The sequence below is a fragment of the Perca fluviatilis genome, chromosome 4 (assembly GCF_010015445.1).
Source record: "Perca fluviatilis chromosome 4, GENO_Pfluv_1.0, whole genome shotgun sequence".
NCBI classification, from domain to species: Eukaryota; Metazoa; Chordata; class Actinopteri; order Perciformes; family Percidae; genus Perca; species Perca fluviatilis.
The window spans coordinates 22858486-22885735 of record NC_053115.1 but is presented as its reverse complement, the minus strand read 5'-3'; the positions used below and the strand labels follow the sequence as shown (position 1 = coordinate 22885735).

The 27250-nt window shown below is 39.6% G+C and overlaps 1 protein-coding gene across 1 annotated transcript in view; it reads right to left on the bottom strand.

Moving 5' to 3' along the window:
- The window catches only part of LOC120556810 (neurexophilin-2), a 46134-nt gene extending 20452 nt beyond the window's left edge, over window positions 1–25682 (bottom strand). The window contains exon 1 of the mRNA XM_039796538.1: window positions 25257–25682. Coding sequence (XP_039652472.1) covers window positions 25257–25310 — 54 coding nt within the window. The 5' untranslated portion in view covers window positions 25311–25682. The remainder of the gene's footprint in view (window positions 1–25256) is intronic.
- Between the last annotated feature and the right edge of the window lie 1568 nt (window positions 25683–27250).

The window sequence follows — 27250 nt, the reverse complement described above, 5'->3', positions numbered from 1 at the left end:
TGTCTCTTTGAAGATCCTGCATTTTTTGCCTCTCTTACATTAATTTTCCATTAGCATGAAATCATCGGTGCATAACTTGGAGAAACTGTGAGAAATGGGGTGTGTAACTCACAGAACAAGTGCTGGTAGTTCTCCCTTCAGAGCTGCACTGCTGAATAAATTGCTTGTTCTGTGATTGTATCTGTTATTCTTTCAGGAAGAACAGTGATGAATTCTGGGGCAAAGTCACAGAAAACAACAACAAACTCAGTCTGGCAGTGCTCCTCAGCAGTCCAGGACACCTTGCCCACAATGCATCAGTGGAGGGCTGACCTTGAGTGCTAGGCATTAAGTTCAGGAAGCATCATTATTCCTGCTTCCCCGCTGCATGGCTAAGAATAGAAACACAATCACTCACTCATCATCTCCATATATCTTTTCTTTCTAGTTTTTTTCCTTTCTGCAATTCATTATTTTTGATCAGGACTAAAAGAAAGGAAAAAATAAGGAAAAGGAAAGAACTACATAATGTACTGTAGTACATGTGGGCCTCAGTAAGTAGGATTAAATGAGCAGTAGAACGTTTATGAATGCCAAATTAATATGGAACGTGTGTCTAATGTCACGCTTAACTTAAAACACAACTCAACTTAAACAAAAGAATGATGTCCTTGTTTTGTCTTTAGTCTGTTGGAATAAACTGGAAAAATGACACCTTACAGACGGGGAAAGAACAAGTTTTTTTTAAACACATAGGCTACAAATCACCTACTGGTAACAGTACAGACCCTCCATCTTTGTTTCCTTCCCTTCAGCCCCAGTTGGGGCTCTGGCTTACAATCAATACCTTTCACCGCTAAGCTAATCTGCAATAATAAAGGCATTACAGACGGGGAAAAAATAACACCAAATTGTATTAAATATGGGAGATGGTCTCTTTCCTTCGATGTCTTCCTGTCTCTTGTTGCCTAGGTGAGCAGGAAACTGCTCCATTGGACAAATCAACAGGCTCAGGATCAGCGCGGGTATTGTGGGTTACAGGTAGAGTTGGGAGCTTAGCATTCTGCTCAACTCTCATAACAACCATGGATATTTCACAGGTTTGCCTTTTATATTCAGTCTGTGGCTCAGTGGAGCACTCATCTTTATTTCATTTTGTGGCATTTTTTAATTTTAGCTGAGACTTTTTTTTTGCACCCTCCTCCTCTTCCTTCTCCACCCCCTCCATCCTTCCTGACAACCCCCTCTGCTGACTGAATCAGTAATGACATTATGCATCTTGCACTCTGAAGCTTTCAGCAAAGCAAGCACCGACTTCTAGCAATCTGATTTCTGCCCTTACTGCACCAAGCATGGAAAGAAAGATATTCACATTGTAAAAACACCTATGCCCAATGTTTTTCTTACACAATGAACAAAAATCTACCAACCAGCCATTCAGCATCTCGACACTTTGATTTAGAGTGACGAATGCAATTTGAAAATTACACTTAAAATGTGATATTTCATTTAGGGTCAGTTCCCCAAATCACAAAAATTGGTCCTGATGGGATTTAACCATGCAAATACTTTGGGTTTTATTTACCCAGGTTATTTGATTTCTGCTGCTGAGACGTCTCTCACCTAAACAACATAATGAAGCTAATGTCACCCAAAGGTTTTTTTTTCCAGAAACAATGTTTTGAATTACTATTTCTTTGGTAAACACAAACAGTACAACAATATATGTGTATATATATATATATAAACACACACACACACACACACACACACACACACACACACACACACACACACACTCACACACACGCACACACATATTTTGTTGCATGGCTTCATACCACCATGGGTAACTGGGAAAATATTCTACATACATAAAATATGTTTTTGTGAAGAGTGAACTGACCCTTTAAAGGTGATGGTAAGGTGTTAAGACCAGTGTTGGAAGAAGTATTCAGATCCTTTACCTTAGTAAATGATAAAAAAATACACTTAATAATATAAATAAGATAAAAATACTCCATTACATGTAAAAATCCTGCATTTAAAACTGTAATAACTGTATATAAAAAAAAAGTATTATTGACAGCATAAAGTACCAAATGCAGGCAGAATGTCCCTGTTCACAGTGGTAATGTTTTATATTATAACATTGGATGATTATTTCTCATGCATTAACATTTGCACAGCATTTAAATGTTGGCCGAGGTGAAGCTAATTTAGTTATTCTATCCAGTACTGTTGGCTACTTTGACCGTTTAATTCTGCATCACATTTAGATCGTAATCTGCATTAACGAGTAAGCGGTCAGATAAATGTAGTGGAATGGAAAGTACAATATTTATTTATATACTTATATGTGAAGTAAACATATGAAGACGCATACAAGAAAATATAGAAGTGAAGTACAAGTACCTCTGAATTGTTAACTACTTAAGTGAATGTTACTTTCTATCACAGGTTAAGACACAGAGCTACAAAAGTGAGATGAGAAAAGAATATTGTTCTCTCTCCTCTTTTAACCGCAAACATATGAATCTAAAACTTTCTGTTGTCTGTAAAGAGTCATCACGTCTTCTCCACAGTGTCGACAGCAACTTTCCTTTCACACTTCTGAACTATTGCCCATTCCAGAGGACTCACACGTGACAAGGAAGGACGACGGAGCTTTTCAGATCGACTCATTACAGTTGGCTCGGTCTCAAGGGGCAAATTAACCCACAAACACACCAATCTAAACACACTCGGTTAGCTTTGCCAATACACCCTCAAGTCAATACAACCAGCAGCCCACTCTTTATTTACACTTTTGTTCATGGTCTTGTAAAAGCTGTTCACAGGCCCCCTGGACTTTCCCAATTAGCTTGTGATTGAAATTGAGCTTTCTTGATAGAGCCAGAATTATAACAAATCCACACAAAGTCAATTTAAAATGTAATTCACGCTACTGTGTGTACAACATGCTTCATTGATCGTCCCAAAAAAGTTTTAAATTAAGTGAAGCATGGATGTTGAGAATAAATTGATATATCCAAAAGTTATCACGCTCCATTCTTAAAATACAGCGTTTGGTTCTGAGTCCTGGGCAAAACTTCTAAGCTACTAAATACTAAATAAGACAGTAAATGTCCTATGAACACATGACAAAGTACTAGTACTAAAGCTGTATTGCTGGGGGGAGGAAAACTGTTATCTTTATTGGTTATATGTTCCTCCACTGTTAATCACAGCCTCTTGTGCCAAACTACTTTTAGTTATTTTGCATTTTAGATAATAACAACACACAAAGACAACATGCAGAGTTCCTTTACCAATAAAGGTTTTGATTTAAAATACTGTATTTTAGTAACTATTTTAGATATATCATACATTTGTTTGAACAGCATGCCATGAATGAAAAAAATACTCCTTTAGCGGGAACACGGCACCCAACATTAACAAAACTAACTGAGAAAAAAATGACTGAATTTAAATGAACTGTCAGCGGAGCCAGTTGCTGCATAACATTATTGAAACCACTCATGAGGACAAGCTCATTTAACACAACTTTACAGAAATCTACAAAACATTTTCTCTCATGTCTCCTTTCATTAAAATAAGTAGTGAGCTTGTTATAAAATAACTAGAATCACCACCTTGCAGTTGTATGCCTTCGCCAAGCAGTCAAGTTGCAGTTTACATCCATGTCTGTCTAGACCCATATAAATAATTTGAAAGAAATTTCATAAAGGGTATTAAGTGTATTTTGTCATAATTAGCGTATTTATTCTTGAGTTATGGCCAAATACAGTTTTTTTGAGATCATCTTCACAATCAGTTCATCCTTAAGTCAAAGTGGACGTTTGTGCCAGATTTAAGGAAATTCCCTCAAAGTGTTCCTGAGGTATCGCGTTCAAGAGAACGGGACGGATGGACAACCCGAAAACATAATGCCCAGTCCCTCCAGAAAAACGTGATTATGCGATCGCATAATTTAATGCGCAAGTCCGCATATTTATGCGGGGGCCGCATTTTTTCAAATATGCCGCACTTTTGCCGCATAAATTGCTGATTGCCACGCAAAATGTGCGGGGCTTGCATGATTTCATAATCCCCGCATTTTCGTTGCAAAAAAGTCACATATATCTTAGCAGAAAGTTGAAAAATGTTGCGTTTACTTCACACAAGAGCAGCCATTTTCCATTGTTAACATGGGAACGTTATGAAGTGACGTAATTACGCGACGTGAACATAATCGAAAAGCAGGGTGTTGGGGGAATAACTTTTTTTTTCTCTTTTTCATTAAACTGCAGTTTTTGCAAGTTCCCGCAGTTTCATCGCATAAAATTGCATAAATATCCTGCATATTCCATCGCATTTTTTAAGAAAATGTGCCGCATAATCAAGGATTTTTGCCCGCAACAATCACAAAAAAACTGTCGCCGGTGCAAAGGCATAAAAACTAATTGAAAAATGTATCAATAATTAAGTTCAAAAGTGTCATAGGGAGTATGTAGAAAACAGCAATGTTTTGTTTAACTGTAACTATATATTGCATATTTGCAAAGCCTAAACATAATGGGTGATTGTCAATAATCATAAATATTAATATTAAATCATTAGCATTACTTTCTAATCTACATCCTACAAAATAAGGTTTAGTAGTACAATCCTACAAATGATGCTAATGTTTTCACATACTGACACTGACATTCCCATGTCTCATACTCATCTCAAACATCCACTTTGCTGAATTAATAAAGAGATGTATTGCATATTTTGCTAACTGCATTGCATTGTAAAGTTATGCAAAATAATTTTCCAGATTTTTCTGATTCCGTAAAAAAGAAAATGTAGATTTCAAGCAATAGTGTTGTACAAATCCACAAATACTGCATGTACATGTAGAAAACCTCTGCGACTTAAAGGACTGACACCTCTTTATCTAACATGACATTTAGTCTGATCCACAAAACACGTCCGAAATTATTTGGTAACATATTGCAATCTCCTTTTCTATGATGAAAAGGACACGCAGGGGTTTGAAATGTCAATGAAGAACAAGAATGAAATCATTAACTAAACCATTTGGCAACAGAATCTAATCTTTGCTACATCAGACATTGTAAATGAAAATGGGTGGGTGGGTTGATATCTCAACAAAGAACATTTGTTATCACAGATTAAAATCAATTCTTTCCAAAATAAAAATCATTGTGGAGGCAATGTGCATAAAGACACAAGAGGTGTTTGGTGTAGCTGGTAGGAGGGGTACAAAAAGCATGGTTTAAAACCGAACTATTTAAGAACACATTAAATCTCAAAGCCTTTTGTAATCTACGTCATGTAAAAGATAATAACTGGAGCAAAAAGTGTATCTGATACAAATATGAAAAAAATGGTGGGGGAGGAATGTGAATTACAGAATTGATATGGGTGACACAGGGTGGGGGCTTCTGTAAAGCACTGACCTTGTGGATTAAACATCCAAGAAAATTACAAAAAACATTTATCAGCAAAATTCATTTGTAAATCTCATTTTAATCTCTATTTAGTGGATGTGGCAATCTCCAAACAATGAACATCCAGTTAAATACAAATTGCTTTGCCTGATGAGATTTTGTAAGATGTGATAAACCTTGAGGCACACAACAATGTGGGAGCAAAATTTTTAGACGCATCATTTTTAATATTACTCTAAGGTTAAGTCATCAAGTCCATCTCAAGAATGATGTTCAGATAGTAAACTATGCCATAAATTCTGGGTGTTTGTCGCTCTCGAAGCAAGTGTTTACTCATTCAAGGTCTACACAGGGATTTTTGATCCCCGACTACTGCACAAGTACGTATATCTACAATATTATGTTTTATTTTTATTTCTTTTTTAGCCTTTTGGCTGTTATATTTTACAAGGCAACAAGGTAGTAAATCTTTCACAGGTATCTTTTTAATCTCTCTCTTTCTGTCCTTGTGTGTGCATGTGTTTGATTTATGTGGCTCAGCAGGCCACCAGGACACGATGCTGGCCCCTCAATACTCTGCCGTCTGATGTAGCAAGACATGAGATCATGCTGGCCTCCTTATCTCAACTGCAAGAAAACATACAACCACATCAAGTGACAGAGAAAAAATATAAAGGAAATGAATACCTGGAAAACAAGAGGAGTCAGGATAACACTGGGGAGTAGAGGAGGAGGTAGTAGAAGTGGTACAGAAGGGCGAATTAAACAAGACGCTAGCGGCTCTGTAGGCCTACTTTGACAATGCTAGCATGCTCACATTGAAAATGCTAACCTGCTGATATTTAGCAGGCATAACGTTTACCATTGTCATCGTCTTAGTTTTGCATGTTAGCATGCTATAGTTTACTGATTAGATAAAAAGTTAAGGGAACACCATCATGATTACTTAGTACTAAGTTTCATTGCAATACATCCAAGAGTTGTCAAAAAAAAAACACAAAATGTCAACCTCATGTTGAAGTAAGCCAAAGTCATTAGGATTAATCATCTGGGCATCATGAATATCTGCACATAATGCTATGGTGATCCATCCAGTTATTGTCGAGATATTCAGTCTGAACCAAAGTGGTGGACCAAACAACATGCTATCCACCTTGCACCCTAGGGAAGTCGACATTTAAAATCACCAAAGTCATTCCTTTTTGCAGTCAAAAATCAATATCAAGGTAATTTTCAAATGTATTGGTTTTTATTAGCGAAAGAAAGATATGGACCCTTGAAGGACGAGACACCAAGTTGTGGAAGCTAATGATAATCTAAGTAAAGAATAAAGAATAGTAAAAGGATAGTAAAAGGAATGAAAAGCTATTTAGGAGAACATCTGAAATTCTCCTCTAGTCATCAAACCTCTAAGTGGGCAGGCCAATGTCCACGTTTGATTGACAGTTGAGCCAGCATGGGAATGGGGAGACAATAAACAAACAAACAACCATATTCAAATCACGTCTGTCCACGCAGACAAAGTAGTAGCAGTCAAAACAGACTGGGCACACCGCCATGAAACCAAAAATATGAAATATAAATGGGTCCCTTTCGGCTATTTTTTCTTAAAAAAGCATAAAGGACGTAATTGTGACAGTGGATCTGTATCTTGTAGTAGAAAAAACCCCACAGAGTTTCATTTCAAACTTTAAATTCAGTAAACATAGAAAATAAAACATTGTTTGATAACTGAAAAGTGTGTTACAAATGAAAAAAATGAAAGAAATAAAGACTTTTAAAGTCCTACAGTGTGTACTGGATGAGCTGAATGCATCATAGAGCTCGCAAACTAACCAGATTCATTCAAGGGATCACTGTCTTTTCATCCCTAAACTGTAGTTAGTTGAACTTCACGCAGTCACTCATGCAACATATTTCTCTACAGCAGACATGCACTAAGAGTTTAAAGTTATACTGTTGCCAACTTCTCTGCCCAAAGTCATAAGGAGAGGAAGAAGAATTTGATCAGCGTTCCCACCGGTTGGTCCGTCAGGGGGTTACACTGATTCTGCTGATGCCCTTCTTGTTAAAGTGACTATATGTAACTGTTTAATGTTTCTGAAGCTTCGTCAAATTTCATACAATAGTCTTAAATGACTTGTAACAGCAAACGAGACTAACAGTGAAAAGAACGCTATTTTTATATAGTTTTTAGTAAGGCCTCTGCCCGGGTTCGATTTTTCCCGCAAAGTCACAGAATGATTTGCAGCAGGTAGACGGCGCTACAGTAACACATTCTGACGGGTCACAGATTTCTTTGCCAGTGTTAGCGTATCCAGCCAGCAGAGCCAGGTAAAAGGAGATTTCTTTATATTGGCCTAATTGTATTTTAATGTTATTTTAGAAGTTATCTGATGTAGTTATGGTGGATACTGGGACAGGGCCATCAAAGGAAAAGGAAATTAAAGAAGAACAACTACTAACAACTGACCCCGAATTTTCCCTCAGGTATGTAATATGTCTATTTCATTAATAAAATAACTTTACAAAGCACCGTGTGGTTGTACAGCCTACATTAAATCACATCCCCCTTCCAATTTGCACTGACGTTTTTATTCCTTTTGCTCCGTGTTTGTGTTTGCCTACTATTTTCTTTTCCCTTGTCGCCCTGTAACGTTACTTGTGTAAAGTGTCCGACATCCGTGGGTTTCATGAAATACGCTATATAAGTTATTATTACGTTCTTTGCTACAACAAACTCTTAATATTTGGCTCGTGACACAGTGACAGTGATACCAGGTTTAGCTCACGATACATTCTGAGTAGGCTAAGTTACTGTACGCAACACTTAAAATGCAAAAATGCATCTGTAACTTATTCTCTTAGTGTAAATGAATGATTTTCTGTCTGAGCAAAACATTCATCGCAACTATGTGACCTCCCGGTAACGCTAACTCAGTAATCTACTGTGGGTAATACAGCACCGTAACGAAAAGATCTTTACGACAGCAGGTGTAGTAAAAACACTACCGCTTTTGTCCAAAGTGGCCGCTAGAATCAACACAAACTGAAAGTTACAAATGGTCACTTTAATGCTGCATTACATTGTTCACACTCTCCTCAGCTGAACATACAGAGAGCCTCTTGCTGGTGCAGCATGTGTGTGTCTCAGTCTGCCTGTCAATTCCCAGCCCTCATTCTCTGTCTGTCTGTAAGGTGCATTTAGGTGCATTACAGTATGTCACTGTCACTGACTGGTCATGTCGCTACATGCAGGTTGGGGTCTGGTCCAAGTGTCGGCCGAGGGGAGGGTGACATCTGGTGAGCAAAGTGAACCTGGGCTTTGGGGAACTGGTTCCTTCTGCGGTTTTCTGACCAGGACACACAGAGAGAAAGCTATTTCTTTTTATATGAGCGTGTGTGATCCAGCTGGGAGTCAGAATGAGTGACGGAGACTGCAGTTCCAGCTTTGTTTATTAAGGCCAAGGTCTAAATTTGCGTTATAACCTGAATTTTCATACACTGGGTTTGATTCAAAAGAGATGAGTTGTTTTAGCTAGCTAGTTGTGGTGATATATAAAGGTTAAAAGTTATTTTAAGCTACATTGAAATAGTGACGCTGTGATTTTGGCAGAGGTGGAAAGAATTTTTTACTCAAGTAAAAGTACTGTTATTTTAAAGAAATAGTACTTGTGATGAAATTTACTTTAATAAAAAGTAGGTCAGTTAAAATGTTAAATGTTACTTTAATTCCTCACAATTTAGGTAATGTTATTCTCTTCTAAATCTCACAAGCTCCATTTTTGCCATGATATAATAATCTTGAAAACATTAAGTCTGAACTAATCACTAACCTGAAAAAAGAGGTTTATATTATGGTGACAAGCAGAGCTGTATTTTGAATTTAAACTGAGCAACACTCCCTACTTTTGAATTAAAAATAGAGAAGGCATTGCAGATCTAAAATCAAACACAATTCAGAGACTACATTGCATTATATTTTAATCACCACAGATTCTTTTCAAAAGACAGTTTTAGTGAATAGTTGAGGTAACCTTTTCAGCTAAAACAAAACCAACAAATCCTCTTAACTAAAATGACAAAATATAAAATACTAATTAATTAATACAACCTCTAAGTGAAGGTTAAGGACTTTAAGGACTTAGGGCCCTATTTTAACGATCTGAAACGCAAGTATGAAACGCCAAACCCAAGTAGCTTTGTGGGCGGCGATCTCGGACACAAATCTAAAATGGGTTGGTCTGAAGTAGCTAGGTGTGGTTTGGCGTAGCGTAACGAAAATAATAACCAATCAGAGCGTCATCTCACATTCCCTTTAAGAGCAGGCGCGCTTGTTCCGTGCGCGGACTGCTATTATGACGGCGGTAGTTGCCTGCGCGACGCCAGCGGGAGCTGTCCGGGATGCGGCAAAGTAATAAATGCCCGTCTTGGCTGGGTGGCGATGTTGCTGCGGCCTCTCGGGCGCATCTCCTCAAGTCTGGAGAGGATTGCTGCAGCCATGGAGCGTGGGCCTCCAAACGCACCACCTGCACCTGTTGTGCCCCTTCCTCTTCCCCCCACTCCATCTCCGTCCACCCGCTCCGTCAGGAGCGCATCGCGCATTACTTCAGATTCACCAGATTCCGCCGGAGTGTCCAATCCCGCTGTAGTTCAACATCACGTCTCCTTAAGTCCTCTAATATTTCCTCATTTATGTCATCAACACATCCATGATTCATGGAAATGTGTAAAACACAACAAGCCACAAAGAATGCTGCGACTTTTTGAGGACTGTACTGTAAAATGCCTCCTGATCTATCCAAACACCTGAAGCGCATTTTCAGTAATATTTAGGGCCCGAGCGCCGGCGAAGGCCCTATTGAAACTGAAGGAATTATTCTTTCTTTCTATTCTTTTTCCCGTCAAATGAATTGGCTTTTTGAGGGGCTTAACATATTCAAAAACTCACCAAATTTGGCGGTCGCATCAAGTCTGGTGAAAATTTGCGTATTTTAAGGGTTTCGGGAATAGGTGCCCAAAAATGGCTCGCTAGCGCCCCCTAGAAAGTTAAGAAAATTGAGCCCCTGCAGTGTGTTTGACGTAGACTCACGAAACTTGGTACACATATGTAACATGTCCGCCATTTTGATTTCAAAGTTCGAAATTAGTGCGATTTTGTGTGTTTCGCCGCCAAAACAGGAAGTGGGTGTAACTCGAGTGTACGTTGTCCGATTACCTCGGAACTTTTCAGGATTCATAAGAGTCCAACCCTGAGGACAAATAAAGGCCGATATTTACTTAAAGTCATAGCGCCCCCTAGTGGCAACAGGAAGTAGGCCTAAAAGTCAAGGTGCTATACTTTAACGAACTCCTCCTAGAGATTTCATCCGATGGACTTCAAACTTGGTCTGTACCATCTCAACACCTTAAGGATGAAAAGTTATTAAAAGAAAAACTTTTCGTCAGGCGGTGTGGGGGCGTGGCGTGGCGGCCATTTTGAGTGTTTAGCGATGAACAAAGAAGTTGTTGTAACTTGAGTGTACGTTGTCGTATCTGCCCGAAATTTCTCACGATTGACAAGGGTCCAGGCGTGAGGACACCTACAGGCCAAAATTGACATTTGGTCATAGCGCCACCCGCTGGCACCAGGAAATCTGCCTTATATGACAAACATCATCCGATTTACATAAAACTCAGACTGTGGGGTCTACATGTGATACTGAGCCGCACCCTATAATATGGCCACGCCCACTTACTCACGCCCCCCTTTGATAACATTTGAACCGTTTAAGGTAGAGTCTTGTGTGAGGTGTCATTCAACTCAGCACAGAGATACTTTTTAATTGGTCATGGTTTGGCCCGCCCCCTAAGCTTTAGCCACGCCCCCTTTTATAACTAATGACCCGTTTGATGTAGACCCTTGTGTGAGGTATCATTGAACTCAGCAGAGAATTCCTTCTTCATTGGTGATGGATTGGCCCGCCCCCTATGTTTAAGCCACGCCCCCTTTCATAAATGCTGACCCATCTAAGGTAGAGTTTTATGTGAGGTATCAACGAACTCAGCAGAGACTTCCTCATTCATTGGTCAGGATTTGCCCGCCCCCTATATTTAAGCCACGCCCCTTTTATAACTAATGACCCGTTTGATGTAGACCCTTGTGTGAGATATCATTGAACTCAGCAGAGAGTTCCTTTTTAATTGGCGATGGTTTGACACGCCCCCTATGCTTTAGCCACGCCCCTTTTCACAGCTAATGAACCATATGACGTAGAGTCTTGAGTGAGGTATCGTTGAACCCGGCGGGGAGTTCCCTTTTCATTGTTGACGATTTGCGGCGTTTGAGCGCCGCGCAAATGCACGGTCACAAGGAGCGGCGTCCGCCGGTAACCCCGACGCGCGCAGAGGCGCGAGGGCCTGTCCATCGCTGCTCGCAGCTTTAATTTTCTTTGTAATTATGTATGGTTTTCAAAAATGTGAACTGCTGTAGATGAGAGAAGTGTATGCGCGTTGTGCACACACTATATTATGGCCAAGCATTCGTCAGCACTATCTCACCACTAGGTCAATGGTTAGGATTATGGAGAGATAGTGATCATGGAGACAGTTTCTTCATCTAACTATCCACCCCACCCTCTTCCTTCAGATGTTTAGAGGCGCTAAAACAACGTCCAATACTTCAGTCACTCATTCCAAAAGAAAAACAGTGAACTTGCATGACCACAAAAAGAGTAAACAACCAATCTTGTCATTTATCTGATGAGGGCAGTCTCTTATGGAAAGCCCTTTAAACATTTTAATGATTGACATATTTACATTAAAGATATCCACAATGCATTTATGGCATTTATCATATCTATAATCACATTTTGACAAGACAAAATTCAATGTAAAATTCTGCATGCGTAATGAAATTTGCCAATGTGAAGGGCAGTTAAGATGTGAGACGATTTTCTGAAGTTCATCTTTTGCCCACACAGTCTCAAGTTTAGTTTGCTCTGCAATCCTCTCCTTCCTTAGCCCTGACCTAGACTCCCTCCCCAGCAACCTCCTTTGGGCCAACTTGGACCAAGTTAAAGGAGGGAAAGTCTACCCTTGCCGCCTCCGCTCACACCACTCTTTCCCTCTTGCCATCAATCTCCCCATCCCCCCTGCTTCTTTCGTTGCTTGGGCTAATTAACTAAAAAACCAAGCAGAGATTTTATATTATTCAGCAGCGAGAACTGCCATGTCTTGATCCAGAATCACCCAGAGACAAACATGGTGACTGGAGCCAGAAACAACCACAAGAGGGAAAAAAAAATGATGAAAAATAAAAAACTGCAAAGCTTGTCTCCACTATGAGAGCACAAGGAGCTGGAAGCTGAAACAATGAAGTTCTCACATATTTAATTTTTTCCAGGGCTACATTTTAATCAGACACAAAAGCAGTTACAGGCCGGACTTGACCAGTATCAAGGCGGGGAGAGCGGTAGAGAGGAGGAAGTGGAAAGAGCATGCAAGAGGAGAACTGGGGCGACGGAGTAAAAGATAGAGGCTCGATTGTGAAGGTTTTGACAGGCAGGTGGCAGGTGAGAGAGGTGTAAGATGAAAGACAGTGAGAAAGACAGAGAAACAGACTGAGAGAGGTGCGAGGGATCTGTGACCAAATGGTTCTATGGTGTACTCGCTTCTCCCCTGAAATCTCCGGACCACTCTCCATTAAGCTCGAGTCCAGGAAACAATATATATAAAGAAAGTTGTGACATGGGAAAACACTCCCAAAACAAATCACAGCTTGCACAAGCGTATTGTCTTGCTTTCATCTCAATAATGCATCCCATGTAGCTCCTGAAATCCTGAAAGGACAAACAAGAATGCAAGACTCCATTATTGCATGTCTTATTTAAAAAAAAACATTCAATCCCTGAGATTCTTGTATATGCAGCGGATTTCCGCAGGATTTTTTATTTATTAAGATGCTGAGGTTCAGTGAAATACTGAGGTTTACCAGAGGGGTCACCATTCTAACTGGGTTACCTATTTTTTTACTCTCACCCTGCCTCAGTTCTCCAATAAATCTAATGCATGTCTGAATTAATGCATTACAAGCCATGCTGGAGATATTAAAAAATGATAAAAACTAATCCCTCCTCCACAGTCCCATCTGTGACAGGGTCCTCACACTGAGCTGACCCTGCGCGTTCTCTGCCGTCTGCACCATGAGTTATGATATTTGGTGTCGCACGGATTACACTTTAATATTTCATTACCTGCACAAAATCCTATAAGACGTTGTGAAAACCCAAGGCTGTCTAATACCTTTTAACTATGTGCACTACACTCATATGCAAATATTGTGTTGGAAAAGAGCTAAATAAATCAAACACGTACATATACAGCATATATAGAGGTAATTACAAATTGTCCACATAAACGGCAACAGACCAACACACACATACACAACCTGTCGTTTTCTTTTTTTTGCAACAATTCAGCACTCTGTGTGAGCCCATGTTTCGTTCATGCTTGTCTCTTGCACCAGTAAACACACGTGACCGCATCAGAATACACACTGCTATATCAAATAGCAAAAGTATGAAGCACAGCGTGTGTTTTCTCCAAGGGGGAGCAGAGACTAGGCAACACATTGACCACAGGCAGCGGCGTGATGCCATATCTGATGGTCCCCGCCGAGAGCAGAGCTACTCATCATGCATGTATGAAACAAACACAGTGCCCATCATCAGGAGCCAAGCGTCCATTCTGATGTGATTTATTTCCAAAGCTCAACTCTGCTCCTCGCAGCCAGGAAAAAGAGAGAGAAAGAGGGAGAGAGAGATATTAGCACACTGCTCACAGCACAGATGACTGGGGACCTCTCAAAGTGGAGCAACATCAGCAGAGCAATCCAAAGTAGGGCTGACCACTTTACACCCAGAATCTGCCCCTGCTGCTTTATTTATTAAGTCATGCAAAAGAGGACGACGACAACAACAAAATCCCACTGGAAAATCAGGCAAACTAAACTAATTACTCAACAAAACAACAAAAAACTGTGTCTCAAAAAAAAAGAGCTTTGTTTTGATTAGTCTGAATCAACGGAAGTACATTTCCAGAATAATTGCCTGACTATAAAAAAATAACATTTGGGCAGAGGTGTATAGTCCAGGTGCCAGAAAGTAGAAATCCTGTCCAGCAGCTGTCCCAACCATCACTAAACCAGCTCCTCTACCAGGTAGATGAGCTCGTTAGTGAAAACACCTGTTCTAGATGTAGAGGCAGATCCAAAAACATGGCAGGATTTTTACTTTCTGGCACCTGGACTATACACCTCTGCATTTGGGTGAAAAGTCGTCTACCACTCGTCACTTAGGCTTAAATTAATTTTGCATTAGGTAAATATTGGTCTGGATCAACGGAATTACGTTCTCAAAATCCCTTTGCTTAAGACAACAACAACAAACTTTAAGCTAGCAAGCTACACTGAAAATGGCAAGTTTTGGAGAAAATGTGGTTGAATGATTGTAAAGATTTACAAAAAAAATGTTTACGACATTTACTATCTAACTGTGACGATTTGGGATGGATTGCGCAGGATTGCTATAAACGAGGTACACATGGTGATATACTGGTAAGAGCAAATTACATTTAACCATGTATCCAGCTAATTTGAGTATAATTTTACCATATTGTGTTCACAGTTAATTTAATATTTATTTTTTGTGGGGTACAAATGTTCCAGGAAAACAAGTTCTTTCCCGAGACAATTTTGCAGAGGCATCGTTTAAAGAAATGCAAACAACCCACAGCGTTTTATTCTCCTATCCCAGAATGTATCTGTGGTGTAGGTCTGGCAATGCGAGACTAGTTTTGTTTGACAATAACTTTTCAATACTAGTATATGATACCTGAGTTTCAGTACAATACCAAAATGATATATACTTCCAATGCCATACTTTGAGAAATACAAACTCCAAGGTTCTCAAATATTAAATGTTGTCTAACAAGACTAAGAATCTACAGCCATCCTAGTGGCGCTGTAAGGCTGTACTAACAGTGGTGCTATGAGGTAAATGCTAACGCCAACATGCTAACAATGACAATGCTAACATGCTGATATAATGTTTACTGTGTTCACCATCTTAGTTTAGCATATTAGCATGAATTGCAGTTTTTGGCACTTCTGCATTGGCTTAATGTTTCAGCACCGAAGGTTGCTGCTTGGTTGGTAGGCACTCCAGAAACACAAATGTATGTGCACAAGTACTGAAAGAGTTTTTTTATGATATGTCCCCTTTAAGTTTGGCAACCCCTGCCCTCCGTTCAGGAGGACACGTTGCAGTGATGGATGTGTGCCCTCTTATCAGACAGAGTTACAGTGTCATGACACACCCAGCTGTAATGTCCCTTTATCGGCTGCAGCTAAGTGTTCATTTTCTCCTGTCTGCCATCATGGTCGTAGTACTCCAGTGGTAATTGCTGTGTAATAGATAAGCTCTTTGTCTATCACACCTTGGTCATGACAACATTAACAATCGGGTACTTGTGTACCCTGCATTCCTGAATTTTACCTCTTGGTTGTATATGTGTTTATGCCTGTGCTTTGGGATAATTCATTTTATCACAGCTCCATTCTATACATTCACGTCCGTGCCACATATATTTTCAGCAAACAGATTATGAGTAATATTTTCAAATTGATTCCTTTTCAGGCGTTATCGTCTCCTCGTGCATTCCCTTTTTTTTGCCCCCCCCCACAACTCCTCTCAGGAAGCAATTTTCCACAGTCGCTCCATAAGGCTTGGTGAGTCATTCTCAGTACTAGTAATAATGGTAGCCCATCCATTGAGGCAGGCGAGGATGCATTAAAATGCTATGAGAGTGTGTGTTCTGCGGTATGGGTAGAGCTCAGTTCAAGACAGATCAGGTTTGGTTATCTTGACCTGGACCTCCATATGTGCTTCGCCTGCTCTGCCCTCATCCTCCTACCCTTCACTTGCGTAGAGAGGAGAGACAGAAAGAGGGAGAGAGCAAATGGAGAATACAGAGGAAACAGAAGTTGAGTCAGTATGAGGAAAAATTATCAAAAAGTGAGTAGTGGACGTAGCAGTAGTGAATTCACCCATTGGTTTGTGAACTGCCGTTTTGAAGCCTAGAGTTTGGTAATTTGACCGTCGTCATCTTGGTTTTATTTGAAACCTGACATGACAATTTTTTGACGAGAGGGGGGAGCTGGGGAGGTTGATTCGGCCAAGCCAGTGCTGTTTATTGTTGCAATGGCGCTGCGCTAAGCTAAACGCTAAAGTTGCAGATTTTTAACTCTTCTGAAGTGAGTCATCGAGTGGCATGCCCCCCAGGAAGTGTGACGGGCTTTGAAGGAAATTGGACATAGTGGCCAAACAGTGAAATTGCATACATGAAGTTTCACAGACTTCCTGTTTCTCTATCATCCCAGCCCACCAACAACATCATCATCACCTCCTCCTCCACCACCCAAGCTGGCAGTTACATATCTAAGTAAGGGAAAGGTTTTAAGAAAACATTAACAACCCAACAGATTTCTTTAGTAGTAAACCCATAACGTTCAGCCTCTCTCCCCAATCGAATAAACACATCGTTTAAATTCATCAGCTGAAGCGTGACTTATAGCCTTCTAAAGATATGAACTTTAAACCACACCAAGGTATGACTGACATTATGCAACAAAGGTTGTTGCTTTATTGCAAGTTTATTGGCAAACAAGCTCTTCAAAATACTAGCATTCACATAAGTGAAAACATTGACTTAACAATATTTGATTAGGCTTTGTTTACCAGGAATGGAGTTTAGAGATTCTCAACTATGCAAACATAATCTGTGCAGCCATTTGGTTTCAGCATAATTTCATTTCATTTTCATCCCCTCAGTACATGTGACAAGTTTTATATGAAGGCACCATGAATGAAGCATTTTTAATTTGTTCATTCTCTCATTTGGTTCCACTGATTTCAAAATGACACAGAACACAAATTCAAAGACTTAAAGGGGTGGTAGAATGATTATATAGGGTATTTCACACTGTTCCTTAAGATCTCCTTATCAGTGTTGGGAAAGTTCACTTTCTACATAAACTAGTTCACAAATTTTAAAATGAACTAGTTCAGTTCATAGTTCATACTTCAAAATGTTGAACTAAGTTCACAGTTCCAAAAATGAAGTAGTTCATAGTTCTTTTTTTCCATATGTTGCTTCAGTTCAATGCGCCGTTTCAGGTTTGCTGTGGATGTGACTGAAGTGCGGATTTTCTTTTTGAAAGCTGGTGGGCAAAGTTTGCACAGAAATGTAAGATTTTTTCCATCCTCACCGACCTTTAACCTTAAAACTCGTTTAAATGATCATACGACTCCTCCTTGCTGCTTCATCGCCTCCATGCTGCTATCGCCTCCATGCTGCTTTTTCTTTTGATGACACATGCGGCGGTGCGACACTGGTGGCTGGTGTTGCCAGATTGGGTGTTTTTATCGCTACATATTAAGGCCTGTTTACGGTGTGTTTTAGCCAGGTTTTCGCCTGGAAGGCTGTATAGAAATCTGGCACCCTATTTAACAAAGTTAAACTGAGAGAGCGTCCCGTTCACAGACACCAGAATGAACGAGTTCACAGTAACGTTCATCAGGCAGTAATACGGTATGTTCAGTTCACATTCACCCAAAATATGAACGCGTTCAGGCACAACACTGCTCCTAATAGAGTATGTAACATTGGTTGGGCTGAAAATGGCCTGGGTGCTATTCTATGGGCCCTTATGCATCCCTGTGTTTTGGCCCTATTTGCAACGAGAGCTTTTCTTCCAAATATGGTGTTCTCATGAATATTTAGATGAGCTGTGCGCTGATTGGTTGAGTGGACCACATACACATACATTGGAGACAAGACAGCAGGTCTCATATTTCAGACACTGCAATGTTTCGTTACTAAATTCACTTCTAAGACTTTTTTATGCAAGAAATCAACAATATAAAGCTCAAATACGGGCCGTTTTACAAAAATTGATGGCTAATTGCAAATTTGGTAAGACGTGTCGGAGTTCAGGAGCTCCACACAGTCTGACGAGACAGCGGCAGCCCGCTGTGCTCCATACCCAGGGCAAAGTCACCGTTTCTGGGTTACTGGACTACTGGGGATCGGGGCTCCGCGGAGCTGGCCGGCTGCCAGCATAACTATAGTATGTTTACAGTTTGAATTTCGTCACGTCACTTATATTACAGCTACCCTAAGTTCTTACAAAGCTAACGCTTGTGTCCGATTTCAATTTAATGCATTTTTGTGAATTTGAGGGGTTTCGTTAGCTGCTAGTGTCCCTTCGATCCTATGGGTAAAGCTGCAGGCCCTGGAGCTCCGTCAGGGCCTCGGCATTTGGTAGTCCAGTAACCCAGAAATGGTGACTTTGCGCGGGTATGGAGCGCTGTGGGCTGCTGGCCGTGATGGAGATCCATCTAGCTCACAGCGGGCCGGGGTCTGTGAAGGAGGACACGCCAGGTGGCGAGGCAGCACTGGCCGCTGTCACGTTAGCCTGCTGAGCTCCTGCTGAACTCCGACACACAGTCAGACAAAATTTGCAATTAGCCATCAATTTTCGTAAAACAGCCCATATTTGACCTCTACATAGTTAATTTCTCGCATAAAAAGTCTCAGAAGTGAATTTAGTGACAAAATAGCAGACGAACAATGTATACAATTTCTGACCTATTCAGAAGTCTACCTGCTTTCAGATCAGTGGTGTAGCCTATGTAACTGTTGGGGCGTGACAAAGGTAGAGACTAGAGCCAAATAAGGAGGAACCACCGAGTTGACGTCAACTCGGTGGTTCGTTGAGATTTACCCGTTTTTAGAGTCAGTTTCAAATTGTTAGATTTGCTGAGGAAAGAGGTGTCAATGGGATTTTGAGGTTCTATGTATGTCCTATTTACCTACCAAACTGTCATTATTCAACTATGACAAGGTAAAATCATTTTTTCATTCTATCACCCCTTTAATTCAGCCAGTAAAGATAGTAAATCACTAAACACGTTTTGTTGTATTTGATCACTGCCATCATGCCATAAACTATTACTATATGAAAGACATTTTTGTACCATTTTATATTAATTTGAGCTTTCTGGAACACCACGAGAGCCCAGACGAGACACAAGGAGGTGTTTTATTCATATTGTCCACTTCTGCTTCTCTGATTTCCATGTTTTTCTCACCAAAATAAAAGCTTCAACCAATTGCCAATGTTATTTGCAGTTATGTGAAAGTCCACCATCTGGCTTTTGACAACCAATCAACCCAAATCAAAGACTCTTATGAAAGCTGGAGGCTAGTTTGTAAAATTAAACAGAAAAATAACTTGTTTTTTATAAAATCCTGTATTTCCTCACTGCAAGTGCTTTGTCCTATTTAAAAAAAGCATTTATTTAGAAATAACTATGTATAAAGAGATCAAAGGAGAGCAAATACCTCACAAGATAAGTAAAGCACTGTTAAAAAGTCAATTGAAAAAAGTAACAGACTTCGAGAGAGTCAAAAGATAATTTCACTTTGGTTAGTATAACTTTGTTTGTACACAGGGCCTCAATTAAAGACCTGTACCACCTTCTGCTCAATGATTTGCAGATTCAGAGCACAACTTCACCGCATCTTCTCGCCTTCTGCTTCCATCACAACACTGTTTTCGAAGGGCAACGTTGCTGCATCCTGGGCTTGTGATTGGTTTAAAGAAAAAGAAACAACCCAGAGCGTTTTTTTCTTCCCTAAGTATGGGCTCAGCCAGACCTTTCTGCAGGTATAGCTCGTACCAGTGTATCACTGTGTACTTCGTCCACAGCAATCCCGCCAATTAAATCTTTACAATCATTTACAATCATTACCAAAAAATGAGGCAGAGGATGTTTAGGTACAGTTATTTGGTAGATTGAAATGGTAAAAATAAAATAAAATAAAAAATTAAAATAATTATACTCCTTCAATAAAACTGTGGAACTTTTTTGATTCTAATTTGGATCTTGATTTTAAGACGTTTAAGGATTAAACCCTAAAATTTGTTCCAAAGCCAGTTGCATGTGAGGCAGTGGAAACAGCACAGCCCCTCTTTCCAGCTGTTTCCTGTCTGCCCAAAGAAGTATGCTCTGCCTCTGCATTTTAACCTCTGACACAACTGGTCTGCTTCAGACTGGCGAGAAAAGAGCCGGTTAGAGACGTTGAAATGTGAAGAAGCGCAGGACTTTAGTAAACGTGGTAGCCTGCCATCCGGCAATGGCAGGCATTATATTATACCCACACTGTACATCCGGTAAGCCATGCTACTCCTCTCTTGTCTTTCTCGCAGCAACAAAAAAATAGGACTTAAAAAAACTCTACTGTAGTGCACATTTGAGGTACTTTACTTTGGTATTTCCATTTCATACTGCTTTATACTTTTACTTTTGTTGTGCTTTTTATCGACAACATTACAGTTTCAGGTTTTATATACAAAATATATGTTTATAAAATATGATGCTAAGTACCGGCACCTCTAATTTTTGTCCATATGAGGACCCTTTCATCCAATTTATTTATCTATTATAATAACAGTATTATTAATAGGCTGATATTTATACCAAAATAGGCTATATATAATGATTTATTGGGGAAACCAAACAATATGTGAAATCAGACCTTCAGCACCACTATTTAGCCCGAATGGAATGATCCTCTATTTCATTACCACATTTACAGACGCTGTGACGATTCAACTGTGAGATTGGTAGTTGATTCAGGATCCTTATATCGAATCATCGAATAGTCAACTATACTCGATCATCATGTCATGCACTTGCTGAGTTAGGGTACTGGAACCTTTTTTTGGTCCAACTCAGGCACTGATGCATTGTTATAGATACCCATTAGCTATTGTATCTATTGGTTACCTTAACCAACTACAGTAAAACAGTAAAATGATACGTACACATGAATGTATCAGTAATAATAATCCAATAATAGAATAATTCTCACAGGGGTAATTCTTCTGCATAATTGTGTGTGTTTTGCTAATAATACTTACATATTTTTACTTAAGTAACAGTTTTAATGCAGGAGTCGAACTTCAGATGGAGTTTTTTTTTTTTTTTTTACAGTGCACTGCTACTTTTACCTAAGTAAATGATCCAAATACTTCCACACTACTGGTGAGGATTCATTCTGAAATCACTACAGAGATTGATTAAAAAAGTGTTAAATGCATTTTCTATGCATGAAGAGAACCAAACACCCATAACTGGCCTGTTCAGCTGAGAGAGCAGCAGCAGCAGCTGTGAATATGTTCTGGGTTTCTCCTCCTTTGTGCCTTAAAAATAATACCATCGCCTTATCAATAATTTCAGACATAATGCTCCTTTCTTGGATCCTCGAGCTGTCAGTCAAACAGAGGGTGCAGACATTGTTTGTAATTGAATTTTGGCACCATAGTATTTATTCTTGAGCCTGCTCTTTGTCTCCATTATTATAACAGCATCATCTAGAAATTGCAGAATAGTAGCGTGATTATGATGCAGTTATACATACATACATATATTATACATACTCAACTTCGTCTTTAAATAAAAATTAAATGTTTTAGATAATCAAGTGCAATTATGTTTAGGTTAACAGTCCTAAATGAGCTCCACAACCTGAATAGTGATGACAGATGCTTGTACAAAGCAGAATATACACGCGTTTATAACAATGTTTTATTTTACATTAGTCTAAAATATATGACATCTTCACACATTTAAATTAAATTCCCCTCTCCTTAAGGCTAATACAAAGCCTGAGGTGGAACTGTTCACTGCACCAAGCAAGTGATAACTCATTTTAAAACTAATGGGTTGTCAAAAATGGGGCACAGGGCTGTTGAAAGGGGAGAAAACAAATTAAATAAAAATGGATCGTTGCTTAACCTTAAGCAAACCATGTTAGAATCCATTAAAACACAGGATGAATATGTACCATTTATTTTTTTAAAGTTAAAGAATGCTTTGATCTCTGGGAACAATTTCAGAGGCAATAGATAGAGCAGTGATTGTGATTGCTTCTGTCATGTTTCAACAGATTACATATCTAATCGTTCATGAATAGAGAATATAATTTGCACAGATTACAGACCAGTGGTGCCTCCTGCTTGTTAAAACTGGGCCGTTTGACAGTTTAGATGATCCACAGACGGACAGATGGATGGACAAAAAGACAGCAAGTGGGAGGGAAACCACCAACCACCTGGTTTAATCTGTGGTGGGAAAACAACGTGTCCTGCTGTTTTGATGGCTCAAAAAACAATTCTCCCTTACAATGTCGTGAATATAAGTGTGTAACGAGGGCACAAACATGAGGCATGGAAACACACGGTTGTATTGCTAATGCACATTTTACAGGGACAGAGACTGAAATGCAAAGCTATGGAGAATATATGTGATTGCAAAGGAAGTAGGATATACAGTATAATGAAATTAAAGTGACTCAGTTGCGGTAATATCCCTGGGGTATATACAGTAGCTAGTTGTTTTATGGGGGGAGATAAGAGGATTTTGTCAGGTTGAGATGCCAGCTAATGCTATTGTTCCAACTGGGAGCATAAAACAGCAAAGAAGCTTTTCACACATCTTTTCTTCTTTTGTAGTGCCGTTACTATAGATGAGACGAGGTGAAAAAAATGTGAATATTGCAGAGTTGGATATCATATGCAGGATTTACAAATACAAATATATATATATATATATATATATATATATATATATATATATATAATGTGACACTCACTCCTATCAGAGTATGTTAAAACAATTAATTTTTCAAAACAAATTTTAAAAAAAATCCATAAAATAAGTTGACATTTTAAATGTGTTAAAAATGTATTATAAATGATAAAGTTTGAAGGTATCATGAGGATTTTCGTCCTCCCCCACTTTGTCTCCCCGTCTCCTCCTCCTATTCTTCTTGCAAATGCTCACTTATGCACTTGTTCTTAAACAGACCTCTAAGTTACTGTAAATGGCCACTAAGGCTGGGGTTTGATCCAAGAGACCATTAAATTAAGTTAAAGAGATGGTTAATGTTACCTTTACTTCCTTCCCCTCTGCTGATTTCTTTTTCTCTGACTCCTCTCTCCTCTCCTCCCTGTGTACCAAATGTTTCACCTGCCTTCACTTCTTCACTGCATCCTTTACCTCTTCACTTATTAATCCTTCAAGCTAATAGTTCTCCCAAGGATGTAACATGTCATATTATGTCAGCCGAATCACTGCCAACTACACCGCATACAGAACAAACAAGACTCTCATCCTTCCTGACTTCTCAAAAAACCAACAAAAAAAAAACAACAACGATCCAACACAATTTCAAATGGCACATTACTGAAAAGCATGGCTGATATAATCTAATACTAAGTCGATCCTAATACTTGAACCGGAGTCCACTCGCATGCGGAAGAGGCACAGCACTTTGCAGAAGAAATGATTTGTATTCAATCTCCAAAAGAAGTGTAGGTGTTATTACCTGTTATAATACAACCTAGCCCCAATCTGCCAGCAGCCAACAGGGTGTTTAAAAAAAAAATCCCACGCTATATTTTGGGAGAAAATGCCGGAACAGTGAAGGTTCCCCACTCCTCCGCCCCCTCAGCTCTTTACAGGTCTAACACTAAACAAGTGATGCTCCTCTGCTATTAAGACTTGTTCCACACTTTCAGGGCCTTGTAGAAAAAGAAAATTGCAAGATTAAAAAGTCTTGTCAAACCACAACAATGTTTGACAGTCTCGTTTATTTAATGTTTTAAACTTTATTTGAAGACACAGCAAGTGGTTTTTAATGGAAATCAATGTGGGGGAGATGATCCCTAATGGAACAGGAGGAAAAATGAAGGAGACAGAGGTGATGAAGAGGAAAAAGAGGAGAATCATGGTGAAAGGTCATGTTTTTATTCTCTTTCATTTTCTTGCTGAGGCCAAAGACATACTGAGTACAGATGGTCTGTATGAGACATCCTTCTATAGTACTCTGTTGTATTGTATTACGTGTGGATATGTACTGTATATATATATATATATATATATATATATATATATATATATAATAATAACTAACTACATTAGTACTGTCAGTGTGAAGCAATCAGGAAAACAAATCGAATGCGCCAACAGCCAACGATGAGTGTGTGCGCGCGCACACATACACGCACGCACGCACGCATTTAACCACACATAATCAGCAGCTGCAGCAGCATCAGAGCCAAACTAGGCGTACACACTCTTTGCCATAGCGATGACGAGATAATAAAACAAGCCACGGGCGTGTTTCAACTTCTGAAGAAAAATTAGAAGAAGTTGCTGGCAGCGCAAATAGATAAATAGATAAGTGGGGCTGCTTAACTGGGAGTAAAAGGGAAACGCTCAGACAGCAGAAATCTGCGCGTTTGAAGATCGGGGAAAAGTCCCACACCCGTTTATTCAAACTAACAAAACAAAATAAGACAAAGAAATACGCTTATTGCGGGTTGTTTGTAGTCTAAACAGCTGTCATGAAGATATTTAACAACTTCAAATCAAGATCCAGGGAACACAAATGTTATGGAGATCCCGCAAATAACTAAACTATTTAAAATCTCCAGGTCCTGCTGCGTCTGATTCCGTAAAAATAAACTTTATGTGACCCGATAAAAAAACATTGTGCACGTATCATTTTTATTTTTCCCAGCGGAGTGATTTCTAGGAAACTGACCCTATAAAAGGATAAGGCAGGTGTTTCTCTCCAAACGCAGCACCCCACATCTCTATGGTTGGATATATGAAAGAGTTTTAGTTTTTTTTTCCCTCCCTCTCAGGATGATAGTAAACTCACCTTCCGTAGGATCCACTGGCACAGGAGAACTATGGTCCAACCGAGAACCTGCATGTCACCTTCCTTGTAGCGGACCACCCCGAAAAACTACACGTCTCCGCGGCTGAACATATAAAAGAAACACCGCGGAATCCAAGCAATCCCAACAATCAAGCGACAAGTAAAAAGTATTAGGAAAGCAGAAAAACGCGTAAAGTTGTCTGCTTGTTTAGTCAGTGTCACGGGGGTCTCTACAGGCAAACTTTGAGGGGTGGCTTCAGTGGGTCTGGTCCGCCTCATGTGGCACATCCATGGTGTTTGTTTCCGCTCATGCTGGACGTTTGCTGGAAGTTTGCGCGGAGACCAAGTCAGTTTGGAGGGCGGAAGCAAAGAGGGGATTTCATTGAAGATCGCCAGCGCTTCTTGTGTTTTTGGGATACTGACTGGTTGATTTTCTCTCTCTCTCTCTCTCTCTCTCTCCCCCCCTCTCTCTCTCTCCCCCTCTCTTTTTCGCTCTCTCTCTCTGTCCACGCGCGCGTCACGGCACATAGCAGCTCTTGTTTATTCGCAACCACACTGATCAGAACTGCATGTAGGCTATGATATTTTGTCCTGTCAATGTTTAGATATTGACGCGACTATACTCGTCGAAGTTCTTAATCTGAGAGGATGAGATTATGTTTTAGACTCCAATTAAAGTCTAATCCTCTAATAACTAATTGAGCTTGGCTTAAAATATGACTTTCATTCATTGTTTTCTGCTAGAGCTGAAACGACAACTATTAATATATCGACTATTAGTTTTTGATAATTTTTAAGTCATTTTCATCATAGTAAATTTAATTTATTTGGGTTTTTACTGATGGTTGGACAAACAGGCCCCATTGAGCTCTGTGGAATTGTCACTTTTTTAACCATTGTAATGTGTTACACAAGCTACACACATTGTTTGTGTTAGCTGGTCAAAATTGACCTATGATTTAACTCAGCCCAAAATACTCAATGTAAATAAAACAATGATTATCATTCAATAGTTTTTTAGAACGTTTGTAACGTTTTGCCTATAGGTCTCTCAATCAAAACAATGGATGGTAAACACAGACTTTTGATGACATTGTGGAACTATGTGAGTTGTAGTTTTTATTGTTAAACACCATCGCTGATTAGAATGCATCTGTTCACGGAAGAGTTTACCCATTCAAGTTTACGTTTAGTAACGTTTATTCATGTCACTAATAAAATAGCTGCAGTTTCCCCCAACATAATAACCTGTTTCTTGATTCAATTTGTAATGGTAGCTGACCAGTTAGCTAACGAGTGAGCAAGCTAACATTAGCCAGCCAGCTGCTAAAACCACACTATCACAATTTATTTCACACGTCAATGTCATCAGGGCGAACAGGGTTTGTTGTAACGTTACTCAACGACGCTGGGAGACGGGTGTGAGTAGGGATGTCCGAATGGTCCGATGGCCAATGTTGTGTAGAAGCAGAAGAACTCCCAGCTGCCCGGGATCATCTCCCCTTCACTTTTTGTAATCTTAACTAGTCGTTATGGTGCCTAACCCCCATTTTGTCGGGTTAATTTAGCTAACTGTAAAGACAGTTAAATACGAAGAGGGGAGAAATTGGGCAGGGAGGAGATTTTCGGCATGGACACCAGTAAAGCTAATGGAGACTTAATGTTACGGATGGACGCTGTTCTTACTCAGGTGGCTGGGGTCTGATATGGTCTGTTTCCTGACGGTTCATTAAACTGCCGTTAGCGTCCTTAGTACCGGTGCTGAAGTTAAGTGCTGGCCAGGTTTGAATTGCTGTAATAATAGTGGCTGGCTGCTAGCTGGCTGTGGGCTGACTGTGGTTAGCTAACGTTATACACCAAGCATGAGGATTAGCTACTTGTCAACCAACACATGCCTAAAGTTAAGTTGGATTGAGCGATATTGAAACCAGTCAATATCAATAAATAATGTCTCTGCTGTATTACTGTGTTGCAAAGTTTCAGTTTTCTGGTGA